This window comes from Girardinichthys multiradiatus, chromosome Y, assembly GCF_021462225.1.
Source record: "Girardinichthys multiradiatus isolate DD_20200921_A chromosome Y, DD_fGirMul_XY1, whole genome shotgun sequence".
Classification (NCBI taxonomy): domain Eukaryota; kingdom Metazoa; phylum Chordata; class Actinopteri; order Cyprinodontiformes; family Goodeidae; genus Girardinichthys; species Girardinichthys multiradiatus.
Window position 1 is genome coordinate 22,995,982 of NC_061818.1, and position 14,973 is coordinate 23,010,954.

General features: G+C 39.3%; 2 protein-coding genes and 1 long non-coding RNA gene across 8 annotated transcripts in view; 1 reads left to right on the top strand and 2 right to left on the bottom strand.

Annotated features, from left to right (window-relative positions):
• The window catches only part of LOC124863911, a 265,902-nt gene that overhangs the window by 148,996 nt on the left and 101,933 nt on the right, over positions 1-14,973 (bottom strand). The window lies entirely within an intron of this gene.
• On the top strand, positions 282-7,237 carry LOC124863914. The gene is made up of 3 exons (XR_007037216.1): positions 282-381; positions 5,361-5,505; positions 7,083-7,237. It is a non-coding gene; the product is annotated as an uncharacterized LOC124863914 (long non-coding RNA).
• Positions 3,434-14,973, bottom strand: part of LOC124863909 (SUN domain-containing protein 1-like) — a 37,989-nt gene continuing 26,449 nt past the window's right edge. For 5 of the 6 annotated variants that reach the window (XM_047358469.1, XM_047358467.1, XM_047358466.1 and 2 more), the window contains 20 exons: positions 13,709-13,950; positions 13,325-13,585; positions 13,068-13,202; positions 12,094-12,246; positions 11,261-11,344; positions 9,398-9,508; positions 9,143-9,262; positions 8,954-9,047; positions 8,611-8,669; positions 7,954-8,138; positions 7,053-7,331; positions 6,863-6,955; positions 6,688-6,767; positions 6,422-6,566; positions 6,007-6,318; positions 5,822-5,906; positions 5,372-5,487; positions 5,076-5,243; positions 4,896-4,988; positions 3,434-4,803 (listed from right to left, as the gene is read on the bottom strand). In XM_047358469.1, coding sequence (XP_047214425.1) covers positions 4,687-4,803; positions 4,896-4,988; positions 5,076-5,243; positions 5,372-5,487; positions 5,822-5,906; positions 6,007-6,318; positions 6,422-6,566; positions 6,688-6,767; positions 6,863-6,955; positions 7,053-7,331; positions 7,954-8,138; positions 8,611-8,669; positions 8,954-9,047; positions 9,143-9,262; positions 9,398-9,508; positions 11,261-11,344; positions 12,094-12,246; positions 13,068-13,202; positions 13,325-13,585; positions 13,709-13,950 — 2,932 coding nt within the window. In that variant the 3' untranslated portion in view covers positions 3,434-4,686. The remainder of the gene's footprint in view (positions 4,804-4,895; positions 4,989-5,075; positions 5,244-5,371; positions 5,488-5,821; positions 5,907-6,006; positions 6,319-6,421; positions 6,567-6,687; positions 6,768-6,862; positions 6,956-7,052; positions 7,332-7,953; positions 8,139-8,610; positions 8,670-8,953; positions 9,048-9,142; positions 9,263-9,397; positions 9,509-11,260; positions 11,345-12,093; positions 12,247-13,067; positions 13,203-13,324; positions 13,586-13,708; positions 13,951-14,973) is intronic. The other variant, XM_047358468.1, reaches the window with a different exon arrangement.

A 14,973-nucleotide genomic window follows, 5' to 3' on the forward strand; every position in this document is an offset into this window, starting at 1 on the left:
TGGAGGTTTAGTTTTTTATTCGGTCGTAACCTGTGACGTAATTTCCTCCTTCTTCAGTCCGTTCATAGCTGTTATGGAGGAAGGTGAGTTTTCCACAGAGACTTTATTGATTTGTGGTCTAAAAAGTTGCTGTAGGAGATAAAATGCTCTACAATCTTTTAGCTAGCACGTTCGTAATATGTTTATTTCATTTTGTGTATGTAGTTCAGCAAAGAATGGAATAAGTTGTTGAAAGTTAAGGCTTACTGTTGTAGCACATGTGTGAACGGGGGGGGGGGGGGGGGGGGTTTGCTTTGTGGTTCCTTTCTCATGGGCAGGTGAACTGATGTCGGCTGGGTGTTTATTTCGTGCTACTGAACTGTCTGATTCCATTCTGTGCAGGTATGTTGTGATTCATGTTTTTTTATTGAACTTTGGTGGTGTGTGTTTCTTTTATTTTTTTATTTATTGTTTTGTCCCGATCTAGAATATGTAGCATGGTTAATTACGTTAGCGTTTTATGTTAAATATTATGATAAAAGTCAGTCCGTTCATGGCTGTTATGGAGGAAGAATAAACATGCCACCAGTTAGGCTGATCCAGAACTCCTGAATTGTCGTCATTACACAACGCAGCGTCTTATCGGTGATTTGAATGGTGTGACCTGGCAGCAGCAAAGCCGGTTACAGACGCATTACAGCTATTACTGGTATGTACCACAAGATGGCAGCAGCTTGCCATCTATCTGTCTGTCTGTCAGTCAGTCAGGAAAATACATGTTCAGGCTACATACTTGAATGTTTTTGACTATGGTGACATACACATGCTGCTACCCCAGCTCTTGCTGTTTAGGTTGAGTATTTCACTACTCTAAGCTCCAGTTACTTTGTACAGAACCAACCACTTTGGACTATGAGTCATATACAATGCCTGGTTAGAGTCCTTCTGGAGACAATTTCTAATAAATTTTGTAGGTAACAATTGTATCCCTGTAACAAAAGTTTTTAAATTAAAACACAAACTAAGATCAATTGAAAATGAATGTATAATCAAATTCTAGTATCTCTATTTTAACATGTTTCTTTTATTGAATGTTTTTATTCTTAGGCTTGTTTTCTTTGATGTCCTCGTGTATGAATTGTGTTATGTAAATAAACATGTCTTGCCTTAAAATGTGTTTGCGTTACAATCATCCAAATCTAATCTGATCATGTATTTTTTTTAAAATCCAGAACATTTTATAGTAGAGAATCCAGACTTCTTAATATTTATCAAGTAATACAAGCATGTCAGGTGAAAATAGATACAAATAAATGGTATAAAAGATCAAAATTAAAGTATTTATTGGAATATATTCCAAAGCAGTTAAGTCATCTCATGACTGAACAAAAATAACCATTTATCTTAAAAAAGGATTTCCAAAATGCACTGAACAACCTTTAACAAAATATACACGGCCAAACCCCATAATTTGCAGCCACTAATAACTTGTTAATAAATAAGATTGTGAGCAAAACGTTTTTACAAATAGCATTTTTAACCTACCCAACCAGAAGTCTTTACATAGCCCCACTTTGAACAAAAATACCTGTGCCATGAACTTTTGTCTTACAAGTTGTTGCAGTGCATACCGTTTTGAATAATCCCCCAAATTAAAACAAAAAGAAAGCAAACACCATGAGCAACTGTAGAAATAATAGTAACAATCATAATAATGACAGGATTTCTCTTTTCATAAATCAACACTGATAAAAGTAGATATTGTAAAGGACCAATGATAAACACTGAAATATACAAATTACATTCCTTCAGGATTTTAGTGTTTAAAGAGCCCGTGTGAACAGACATTTAGGTAAAGGTAAAGGGAGAGAGAGAAAGACAAAACCAAACTCTTTTAGCTCCAAGCTCTGGTTAAGATCTGAGCTCCAGGCACTGGACTTAAACACTTTCATATAGAGTGCCGCACAAGATTCATGCACCTTCAACTCTTCAACATTTTGTTGCGTTTCAACCACAAACTCAATGAGTTGAATGGATTTTTATGTTTACCAAACACCAAGTAGTGCGTGATTGTGAAGTGGATGAAGTGAATGATACATGGCTTTGTTTAACAAAGGAAAATATGAATTGTGGTGTACTTTTGTAATAACTCTTTTACTTTGATACCTCTAAATTAAATCTATTGTGATAAACTCCCTTTAAAAATCCCGTTCAACCTTTTGTTCATAAGATCAACAGAAAGCGGTGCATAATTGTGAAGTGGAAGGAAAACGATCCATGGCTTTCTAAATGCTTTCCAAATAAAATCATGGAAGTGTGGCGAGCATTTGTATTCAAACAACTTTGTAGAACACCTTTTCTTGTGATTACAAAAAAGTTACTGGCTATGCATCTAGCAGCTTTGCACATCTACACACAAAGATTTCTGGTCCTTCTTTACAAAACAGCCCAAGCTTCGTCAAATAAGATATTTGAGTGCCTGTAAACTTTTTAAGTATTGCCACAGATTCTCATTTGGATTTAGATCTGAACTTTGAATGGGCCAATCTAACACATGAACATGCTTTGATCTAAACCTGGGTGTCGAACTCCAGTCCTCAAGGGCTGGCACCCTGCAAGTTTTACGAGAGCTCCTGCTCCAACACCCCTGAAGCAAATGCGTGAATCACCTCATGTCATTTGAACCATGCATTTGATCCAGGTGAGTTGAGCCAGGAAAATATCAAAAACATGTAGGGCCTTTGAAAACTGACTTTAGACACCACTGTTGTAGTCCACCCTAGTCACAAGTCTTTTGTATTTTCCAAAAAATGTTCTTCCAGAAATGCCCTGCGTAAAATTCAATGACTCTCCGTAACATAACGTGACGTAATTTAATAATCCAGCTTTTCTGTGAAGGTCTCAAAAGATTTGTTAGAGAAAATTAGTGAACAAGCATCGCCATGAAGACCAAGGAACACAGTAGACAGGGCAGAGACTAGGATTAGGTAATAGAACATTATTCCACGCTTTGAACATCTCACCGATCTCTGTTCAATCATCCAAGAAAGAGTACGGTAAAACTGCCAGCCTACTGAGATGTGTCCATTTACCTAAACTGACGAGGAGAGCATTAGTAGGAGAAGCAGCCAAGAGGCCCATGCTAAATGTGGGGGAGCTGCAGAGATCCACAGCTCATGTGGCAGAATCTGTTGATAGGACTTTCTGGAAGATTGGACAGCAAAAACAATGAATCCTTAAGAAATCTGCAACAAGCCATGTAGAGGACACAAACCAAATTTGGCCCTTTTCACGTACATGCAAAATTCTATGTGGCACAAAACCAACACTACACGTCATCATGAACACACCATCACTACAGTAAAACATGGTACTGTCCGTACTGGGGGGAGGCTGTTCTTTAGCAGGGGCAGGAAAGATGCTCAGAAGTGATGGGTAGAAGGATAAAGCTCAAACCCGTCAAAAAAACAGAAGTTCACCTTTTAGCAGGAAAACTCTTAACAGCCAAAGGATGATTTAGATCAAATTATATTCATTTGTTAAAATGGTCCAGTCAAAGATCAGACTTAAGCAAACTGATGATCTGCCACAAGATGTAAACATTGATGTTCACAGACACTCTGCATGAAATCTGAGCATGAGCTATTGTGCAAAGAATTAAGCCTTTAAATGAGGAAAGCTGGTACAGAAATATCCCCAAAGGACTCCAAACTGTAACTGCAGTAAAAGGTGGTTCTACCAAGTATTGACTCAGAGGTTTAGCATACACAGGCACACAACACTTTGGATTTTTATTTTTTAAAATGTGAAAACCATACATCTGGTTCCTTTGGTCTATCACATAAAATTCCAATAAAACACAGTGGAGTTTGTATTTGTAACAAAATGTAACAATGCTTTTGCAAGGCACTGTACATGATGGATGTAGTATTTTATAGTGCGTTCGGAGGAGGAGCCATATGTTGGCAGATGTCTTGTACTGAATGTAGTAAGGAGCATCCTAAAGTTTGCATCACATAAAGCTAAGGTCAGTGGTTTCAGTGTGATTAAAGGAAAGTTGCGTTGGGTCCGTACTTGAACTTTTCCACGGGCAGCATGTTCAGTTCTTTAACAAAAGTCTATGGCAAAGCATTCAGGCAAAGCCTAGCATGTTGACTTCTCAGGTTAGCACAGCAACGAAGGGAGTGACGTGTCTGGACAGCATCTCAGGCACAGACAAAGTGGTCTTGTTCCTAAAAATAGCAGATTCTAATATGAAAGTTAAAAAGGGTAAAAGAACTAAAACAAATCAGATGCAGAATGAACAGGTGGCTGCAATGAGTCTGAAATCCCCGTCCTATTTAAGAGTGTCCACCTTCCTGTAGAAGTGGGGTTGGTTTTGTCTGCTCAGGTGTGTCTCGATACCCTCTTGAGCAACTCAGTGCAATGAAAAAAGACTTTTAGCTTCTTCTGTGGTTCCATTTCTCTCTGCATTCCTTTACAGTCCAGATACAAAACTTCCCTGTGATTCTTTCAGTATTTTATAAACATACTTCTCTGATTCCATCTCCGCACATTGCTTTTACAGTCCACAACTTCTCTGTCTTCATGGCTTTCATACCAAACTATCCACACGATGAGGTCCCCTCCGTTTTGAAAGAAGCTGGTGAGAGTTATATACAGATAGAGCGTAATGTTGTTTTATTAGTGCGTCTGGTGGTGGTTGCTTCATTCGGGACGAGGCTCTCCGTGGACCCTGAAGCGGTATAAGCATGTGTATTCTGGATGACCCCAGTTAGACAGAACCCGCACCTCGATGATCTGGAAGGCCTTGTCGTTTTTCTCCTGAAAAATAAAACAAAGATTTAGATAAAAAATAATGATAAATTCTGATTTTTTTAACGTTTAAAAGGTTATAATGTTGCTTTTAAAGTTACCTTAACAGAGAAGAACTGCAAAGACTCGCCATCCTCTTCATATGTGTAGTGTCCAAGCAATGTTCCTTCTTCTTGGTACTCATCATCCAGACCCTAAAGAAAACAATGTAAAAAACAAGTCAAAACAAGACACAAGTGCTTCTATTTGATTATTTACAACCTTGGGTCAGTGTTTCTTACAAAGACAGTGAAGTTGCATGGAGCACTGGTGATGTTTCCTGTTGGAGAGAGGGCCTTAGGAATGTGTTCCAAACAGAAGGATGTGGGCAGGATCCTCAGGGACAGCCTGATCACCAGATAACCTTGAGAGCCTTTAAACGCCCAACAGTTACCAGGATACACATCGGGCTGATGGACAGGATTATTTTTAAAAACAAAAGTTAGTAATTTAACAGTTACCGGTCGATTTATGCACGCTTCTGTTTTTTTATGATTAAAACATTTTCTTTCTCTGGATATCTGAAGGTGGGGCTCACCTGGATGACAACACGTGGAGACTGGGAGAAGTACCAGAGTGGCAGGCCAAACAAACTCATGAGGGCCGTCTTTGTTTCATATGTCTCAGAGCAGCGAGTGCTGAGGATGCTACCACCTGATTAAACAAAGAAAGGTATGAAGGTACGAAGGTAATAGGTCTCCCTACATTCCCCTTAGTGAGTGCAATCATAAATGAGTACAGAGAATGGATGTATGGATAACCAAAGAACAATGTTGAAGTGCCCAGCCCAACCATGAAAGTTAATATCACAAACAGGCTGACAGACAGCAGGTTTAATACCCTGCAGACCTCGAGCCTGCTAATGCTTTGTCCTCGTTACGTAATACATACGGAACACAGAAATGCCAGACTGCTAATCCCTTTAAACCACACCAGAGTTAACTACTGACCTGGAAACAGGCTCAGGATGGACAGGTTTCCTTCTTACCTCCAGACTCCAGGGCGTAGTCCACCTGACCCGTCCGGTCTTGGGAGTAAAGCTTCAGGGCGTTCTGAACAATCAGTTTCACATGCTGTTTTCCAAATGACAGAAAAAAACACATTTTAATTGTTTTTAATAGATTTTGTGGCAAAGATGTGAATCATTAACAGCAGAAGGTATAAATGCATTACCTCCTCAGGCAGGCCCTCAGTTGAAGAAGTGTGCTGGACCGCCCCTTTTACCGTCTGAACGATGCTTCTGGTTCTGGACTCGGCCTCGTCCAGAGTCTGGGCTTGACTGTGCTCCAGCTGCAGCGATATGTTCTTCAGGATGCTCAGCTCAATGGAGGCCAGCGCCGCCTGCAGGTCAGGGGTGCTCACATAGCGCTGTGACAACCAGTGGATCAGAGACTGGGGGATCTCCCCCTGCTCTGCTGATGCACCGCTGCCAAAAAACAGAGCCTGCAGCTCTTTCCGCAACTGCGAGGACACTTGATTCGATATCTAAAGAGGGGCATTTTGAAATAAAAATAGCAGGAAATACTTTATCTGAAGTTTGGGCAATTTAGGAGCATTGCTGTTTGGATTGGAAGTTTGTGTTACTTACAGTCTCCTGCAGTGAATCCAGCTGCTCACATTTGCCCTTACATCCTGCAACACCCTGCAGGTCTACCCTGATTTTACTCAGCTCTGCTTCAAGTCTCTGCACCTCCAGCAGCAGAGCATCATGGTCCTCCTGCTTAACACCCACACTGATAAAAGGATAGAAACTACACGTTATACACTTAAGACACCATAAAATGCAACATGTAAAATAAGAAAAAAGCTGTTCTCATGTTAGTTTGCAGATTTAATTTCTCGTTGCCTCAGTACCTGCTAGGAGCTGTGACTGCAGCCTCTTTCTCTTGTTCCTTCGTCTCGTCCTCATACTGCTGTTGCTTCTGCTGCATCTCCTATTATACGCACATGAAAAATTTATGTTAATCATTGCTTTCAGTAAATGTTAACTAATCTCCATCATTTGTCATAATGTGGTCTTGAGGCAAACCTCAGTCTTTGTTGCCAAAGCCTTGAGCAGAAGCTCCAAATCAGACAAGCGTGTTGCCTGACTTTCCTGTTGTTGTTTCTGCTGCTCTGAACTCTGCAAAGGAAACAAATTAAAACTTTATTTTCCCAACCTCTGGTAAGTTTGCCCATCTCACGGTCAGGATCAAATGGTAATGATCATCAAGACCTACTTGCGCTCTGTTTGTGCTCTCCTGTTCCAGCTCTCCTCGCAGCACACCCATTCGCTGCTCCATCAGAGAGGACACCCACACTTGAAAGCTCTCCCTCTCGTTCTGACTTTGGAGCTGCTCTCTGAGGGAACCGTAGAGACCCAGAATATCACTGTGATGCTGATCCTGCTTCTGGTGTCTCTGCTGGACTTTCTCCCACAACAACGCCAACTGTTGCTCGACACGTTCGAGACGCTCCAGGTCCACACCACTGTGGACAGTCAGTGGAGGAAGGATTGGCTGAGAAGGAATAGAGTGAAGTTATTAAAAATGAATATATATATTCAATCTGAAGTCTAACTCAAAGTCAGCCTTGGATGAAGTTACTAATCATACACCATACAACTTAAACGTTCTGTTATATTACAACCCTAAACTCAAACTTTAAAAAAATTTATAAACTCAATTAAATTGTGGCATTCATTTGTATTTATCCCCCTTTACTCTGATGCCCCTAAATAAAATCCAGTGCATTAAATTACACTAAACTGAAGTCTCATTATAAGTAAATAAAGTCTGCCAGCGTGTAATTTATTCTCAGTTAAATTAGGCTGTTCTGTGAAGGCCTCAGAGAACAAACAGCTTCATGAAGACGGAGGAAGGGTTAGAATATAACACAATATAAAACAAGGAATGTCAGAGACATTAAGGGAGCTGAGTACAAAGACACACATTTTATACTTTTGTTTTTATTTATTTATTTGAAAGCCATTTATGGATTTAATTCCACTTTACAAATTATGCACCAATTTCTTATAAAAAATAATAATAATAATAAAATACTGATGTTTGCGGTTGCAAGAAGGTTTAATAGGGTATGGAAGTTTTGTGAAGTACCGTACTACCACAGGCTGCTACTCACTGTTGCTTGGGAGACAGGAGAGACATGAGCCTGCTCCATGGGAGTCTCTGTTGCAGGGACAGCAGCGGGAACGGCAGCCAAGTCAGAGAAGAAGGTGAATCTAGATATAGAACGCCACTCGGTGAGGTTTATGGCTGGTAGGTAGGCAAGCAGGGCAGCAGTGGATGGAAACCACCACCATAAAACTGCAGGTGGACAAAAGAATGTGAGTTTAAACCTTACTCAAGAGACAGCAATATTTATCTGGTTAAATAGTATTTCACCATTTTAGGAAATTTATATTATATCCTAAATTTAGAATATCTACATTTAGAGTGAAACTGACATTGCAGACACACAAATTGGTTTTAAATGTTTTTGAATCATAAACACTAAAAAAAAACTTTTCTCAACCTTTAAAAGGGGATAACCTAAATGTTATTGCTTAATAAAAGAGATGGCTTATTTTAAATGCAGCAGGATTGAGCAGAAAATGATGAACTCTTTGAGAATCTCTGAACTACAGTGAAGACTCTGAAATGTTGACCTGAAACTGCAGCTACATTTACAGCAGACTCTAGAGACCCGTGCTGGTTCTGATATCCACATATCTTTCTCTGTGTGTGCTGACTACAGTAATCTGGTTCCATCTGTTTAAAAAGGGGGCGGTTTACTCACGCAGAAGTAGTAAAAGAGGCAAAAGCAGCAATAGGAGCTTCCAGAGTTTGGGAACGCATCTGAAACACAGAATGTTACAACCAGTTAAAAGAACTGAATTGAAAAGAGAAAAATTTAGATCAGAAAATGTTTAATTTTTATTTACGTAAAATGAAGTTATGTACAGATTTAAAATACTTGAATGTATCTATAAACAAACAAGTTAGTTTTTCTATGTTTAACACTTTATAAACTAAAACTCATAATAACATAATTCAAATGTTTTGACTTTTAATTTATTGCTAGTATTAAAATAACAAATGTGCATGATTCATTCACTGTTATCAGAGGTAAGAACTCTTACAGAGTCAGAAAGAAGACATTGAGGAGAGACATAATGGACACCAGGTGGTACCATCCTCTTGCAAGAAACCACAGCAGTCCCTTTCCTGCTTTTACTAATAAATACAAATAAAATAACAGAAAATATTCAAATAAACAAAAGAGGGCGAGAATAAACATTTATTTAAAATTACAAAAACTCGAAACCTACCTGGGGCTGCTAGGATCATCCAGAAGAATGATAGAAGCCTCTGTGCTGCTGTGGTAACTCCTGAATCTATAGCTTTACCAGCTCCAAGCACACAGTGACTGGGTTGCAGCAGGCAGGAACCTGCCAGACAAAGTGAATGAGGTTCACCAATTACATCAATTTAACTTACAAATGACCTACAACAACAACATGCATGTAAAAATATATTTGTAATGGAAGGATTAGGATTAATAAAATGATGCAGCTTCAGTTAACCTGCATAAGCTAGGATGCTCCACAGCGCCCCCACCAAGCGCCATAACCTAGAGGTCTGTGTAAGGACGACAGTGCGAGACTCAGAGTACTGCTTGCCTTTATGGTCGTCACCTGTGTGTCCAAAACGATGGACAGCAGACAAGCAGAAGGCAAAAAGGAAAATAAGCTGCATGATTATAGACATGTATTCTGCAATATTTAAATATGAATGAACATCAAGCAAATTATACAATGACACAAGCTGCAAAGCTCCATGGAAAACTAAACAAAAATATCCAAACAACAGCTTTCTAAATTTCTCTGAAAAACATTTGTTTTTGTCAAATTAACTTGGTGTCAAATGATTTAAAAGAAACACTGGTTTGGTTCATCATCTGATCAACTGGACTTAATGTCTGACACAAGTCCTTTCTTTAGGTTATCAACCTGTTAACTTTGATATTTCACTTCCTGAGATCCTTTGTGTTGAGTTTCTGTATCTGTTATTGTTCTCAGATGCCACAATAGAATTCAAATTTACCACTTTAACATTTCCTTACCTAAAAGTTTCTAAAATAAGAATTTTTAAATTTGGCGTGATCAGTCCCCAGTGACAGCTACTCAAGGTTGTGCTGGGTTCTTTGTTCAAGACAAAGACAGAACCGAACTCTCAGCAAGCTTTGGTCTATCAAAGAAGCAGAACCTGACCGATTCAGAACCAGGACCAATCCCCCTGTTTGGAAGGTGGTTGTGTTAAATGTTTGTAACGTCCACTACTTAAAGCTTTTTATTTTTGATTAACAGTTTTTAAATCCATGTTCAGGTTTTTAGCATCATGGACGCATCTCTTCAGTACCTTTTTCTAAACACGCCTATCAGTTCTGAATCCACAATCAGGAGCCTCCTGACATCAGAACTCAGTGAAGAGCAGCATATGCTGGACCAGACATAAGTGTCTTCTACTATCTGGTTGCTGGCGGTCTGGTGCCTAGGGCTGATAGATCATCCTGGTTCATAATTTTGCGCTTCCATAGTTTTTTTCCCATTATAAAAGTCCAAATTAGACAATTAAAATAACCTTCCACTTGACATCTGAGGTTCAGATTCATGATCAAAGTTTTTACTCAGCCTTTGTTTTTGAAAAAGTCTTCCTAATTTGTTTACCTTATTCGCTTTAGTGGTCAGTTCAACAGTAGCGAGGAGACATTAATTGAATTAGTATTAAATTTGATTTTCTCCCTATACAAACTTTAGTTTTAAAACGATTTATCTGATTTCATCGGTTTCTTTTCTTCTCATGTATTAATTTGCAAGCATTACATATTTCAGTAATCACAGCGTATGTTAAAGTTTCAAATGATGCTTTTTAAAAAAAGAAAAAAAAAATATGAGCTGGCTACACTTCCTGCAGGTCATGAAGTTCGACATGCTGCCGAGACGTTAAAGCAGTTCAGAATCAGAATCAGAAAAGCTTTATTGCCAAGTACGTTTTTGGACATACAAGGAATTTGTTTTGGCGTAGTCGGTGCAATACAGTACAAATTAAACAGTATAAACATATCTACAATATAATATAAATATATGTGCACAGTTTTAAGTGAGTGAGAGTAAATATAGAGCAGTATAAGATGCAAGAGCAATACAACAGTGCAGGTGATCATTGTGCAAGTATGGCAGTGCAAGTAAAGCAGGAGTCCAAGCTGAGCGTTAATGTAACTCATAGAGTTACAAGTTACAAGTGTCCTGTCAGCAAAAAAAGGTTCACACAACCTCTGCCCACTGATCCTGACACGGGGCACGCATATCATTGACTTTGTCAATCAAAGATGCGCATGAGGAACCCAACACAAAGCGAAACAGAGAACATGTGTTGTGTGTGCTTACACAGGGAACCATTGAGATTAAGATGTGATGCATCTTCGGTCACCAGGTCCTTCACGTTCATGCTTCCACAGAAGCTTGAGTGACCTGCAACACATCAATAACGAAAGGTTTCATGCGAGAACATCATGGCAAAAATCAAGGAGAAGATGAGAAAAACATCATGAGACCATCTTTTTGTGGAGAAAATGTATCTTACTGAGAAGAATGAAAGTAAAGAAACAACAGATGCATGAAATCGGTGAAGAGAATACACAGAAGAACCTGCGAGAAATAGGAATAAAAAATAAAGTAGTGAAACTGAACCATCAGAGCAAATACATCTGCCTCTGTGGAAAAAATATAATTAGGGAATAAACTGGGTAGAAACATGACCTTTTATTTGTTGAAACTACAGCCTTTTAGCTATGGTCAGCACATTTGAGGCCTTCTTTTAAGTTCTCCTTAAAAGGGTCAATTGAGTGCATATCTGCTCTCAAAAACTCATTTAACAAAAGGAAGAAGTACAATACCTGTGACAGTGTTGTCTGAAGTACTGATATAATGACATAGCTATTTATTTTGTTTTTAGTATCCTTCCCCTTTCAGAAATAGAAGAAAGTGTGAAAGTGAAAGATGTGTCGATTAGGAAAGAGAGATAGGAAGATGATGACATTCTTCAAAGGCCCACCCACACTGTGAGAAACCATGCATCTCTATCTCCTGAGGAGGCCTCTATCTCGGCTAACAAAACAGTAAATGTTTAGAAAGGAGAGAAAGTTCATTAAAGGAAGAGCAGCAGCAGAAGTCCGGAGCGGTGATTTTTAACCATTCTCCAGTGAAGCAACAGCAGACACCTTGTTCTTCAAAGCTATAAACCTTGGAGCCCATCATCCTGTGGAGAACAGTCTGCTTAAACAGCCAAAGTTTGGACAAACTCGAGGACCACGCTTGTCTCAAGGAGTCCGAGAACGAGGCTTGGACACCTGTTGACACGTCCGTTGACATCCCTGTCCACACAGGCATCGTTATTCAAGACGGAAACTTGATTCACGATCAGAGACAAAAACAGTGCCTTGCACCTTGATTCAATGTTTGTCACATGTTGGTTATGTTTTTCTTAATTCAATCAGTGTTTCCCATCACTCTGACCATCTTCCCATCTTTCGATGGATTTCTTGCCAGGTTAGTCTTGGCCTGGTACTCTCCAAAATGTTCAACCAAACTCTGCTTCTCCAAAAAAAATTTCTGACCTCTGTGCTGTGTTCCTTGGTCTTCATGATGCTGTTTGTACACTAATGTTTTCTAACAAAGCTCTGAGGCTTTCACAGAACAACTGGAAATAGTGATGTTTAATTACACAGGTATGGAAACTTTCTACCAATTAGGTTAATGGTGAAGGTAACTGGTTGCACTAGATTTTATTTATTTAGAATAAAGGGGGGTGGTAAATACAGGAAACAATTTCAAATGTATATTTGTAAAGATCCTCACAATGAGGACATGGTTTAGCATCACAATAATGCTCTACTTAGTGTCCATCTATAAACACAAAACTTTAAAAAAATACATTGAAGATTTGACAGCATGTTGTGGTTCTAGGTGTAAGAATACTTTTACAAAGAACTGTGGAAAAAAATTAAAAATACATTATCTAGAAGATAAAGAAGTGATGTTACTGACAGAAATCCCCCAAAACAAATCCAGACAGTGGAAAAATGGGAATGTAAGTATGATGAAATAACTGAAGAGCTACATGAATCAAGAATAAGAGCAGATGATCAGAGAGTAAAGGATTAATGGGTAAATGATCAACAAAGATTCAGAATACCTTTTCCTCCTGAAAACCTGGTCCTTGTACCCAGCCAGACCAAACTGCTGTAGAGAACTGAGACTAAGGACACAATGGGGGCCAGGGCTTTTTTGCTGTAGCGCATACATGAGTTAGATACTGACATCAGGACACCTGGAGAGAGACATCATTAATGGTTAACATTCATAGCTTTGAGATGCTCATTCTGGCCTTGAATCTTCTAGTTCAAAAAGTTTAACATACAATTTCCCAGCAGTGAAAAAGTATTTTCTCACCCGTCTTGTTCCTTTGACTCCTGTCTCTGGTATAAATACTTGTGTTAGGTGAAGATACAGAAGAGAGGGCATCAGTGGAAAATTCTGCTGCTTGGCAGGATGATGATGATGCTGATAATGATGACTGTGTGACATGGGAGGTCTTTTTCTGAGTGTGAAACGAGCAATCTTTGCAGATGTAACCATTAGGCTGCGAGGCGCCGGACTTCAAAATGCTGGCGTCTCCATTGATGTTTGATGAGCTGTGGCTGGAGCGCTGCCCTGGAAGAGGACAGCCAAACGACAACAAGATTGAACTTTTACTGCCAATTGCAGCTTTTCTGAGGAAATAAGGCAGAGCTTTCAAAATTCTTTGTGACCATCTCTGTAGTTTATTAAACTCACCCCACTGTCCATCCACAGTAGTTGTAGTGGTGGTTGTGGTTACTCTGCGTTGCCTCAGGTGAGACGGCTCAAGAGCCGATGCGAGCTGTGAGACATCTGATGCTCTGACACTTTCATGAGTTGTTCTGCTGCTGGTCATCGGGGTACTGGCAGCTGAGAAGGACAGGGTCTGTCTCGGTGTCGCAATTTGGCTCAAAGACAAAGAGCTGGACATGGACTGCTGCTTTCTACTTCGCGGCGTCCTAGAAAAGCGAAAAGCAAAACAAAGAGATTGAGTTGTGCGTTTTGCTGCATGTAAGCACAAATCTAAGGCATGTTGCAAGCATTAAAATTTCTTTTTTAGCAAGTCTGCGCAGTTTTAATTTTTTTCTAGTTTTTGTGTTTCATTTTATAAATAACAAATGTTTCCTAGAAAAAATATGCAAAAAAAAAAGAAAAGACACTAAAAAATATGGCTGAACAGTTTAAAAACTAGATATAACCACCATTTTAAAAGAAGTAAAAAACAAAATGCTTTGGTACAGTGTGTTTAGGATGTTTTTAAGGAGTCAGTCTACTGAACTCTCTTTCCACATCACTTCAGAAACATTCAATTCAATTCAAAAATACTTTATTAATCCCAAAGGGAAATTAAATGTTATAGCTCATATTATGAAGGTTTCTTCAAAGAGCCGCTGTAGATGCTGATGGCTGTGGTCAGGAAGGATCTCCTGTAGCGCTCCGTCTTACAGCAGATCTGAAGAAGCCTCTGACTGAAGACACTGTTGTTGTAGGACAGTCTCATGAAGAGGATGCTCAGGGTTCTCCATAATGTTCTTCATTTTATGAAGAATCTGTCTTTCCACAATGATCTCCAGAGGTTCCAGAGGAGTCCCCAGAACAGAGCCAGCCTTTTTTATCAACTTGTTGACCTTTTTTAAGTCCCTGGTTCTGATGCTGCTTCCCCATGCGATGATGGTAGAAGAGATCACACTTTCCACAACAGACTTATAGAAGATATGCAGCATCTTGCTGCAAACACCAAAGGACCTAAGCTTCCTCAAGAAGTACAGTCTGCTCTGTCCCTTCTTGTAGATGGCTTCACAGTTGCATCTCCACTCTAGTCTGTTGTCCAGGTGAACACCGAGGTATTTATACTCCTCCACCACCTCCACTTCTTCTCCCATGATAGAAATAGTTTTTGACTTATTCCTGTTTCTCTTAAAATCTACAATCATCTCCTTTGTTTTAGTCACGTTCAACATGAGATGATTGTTTCCACACCC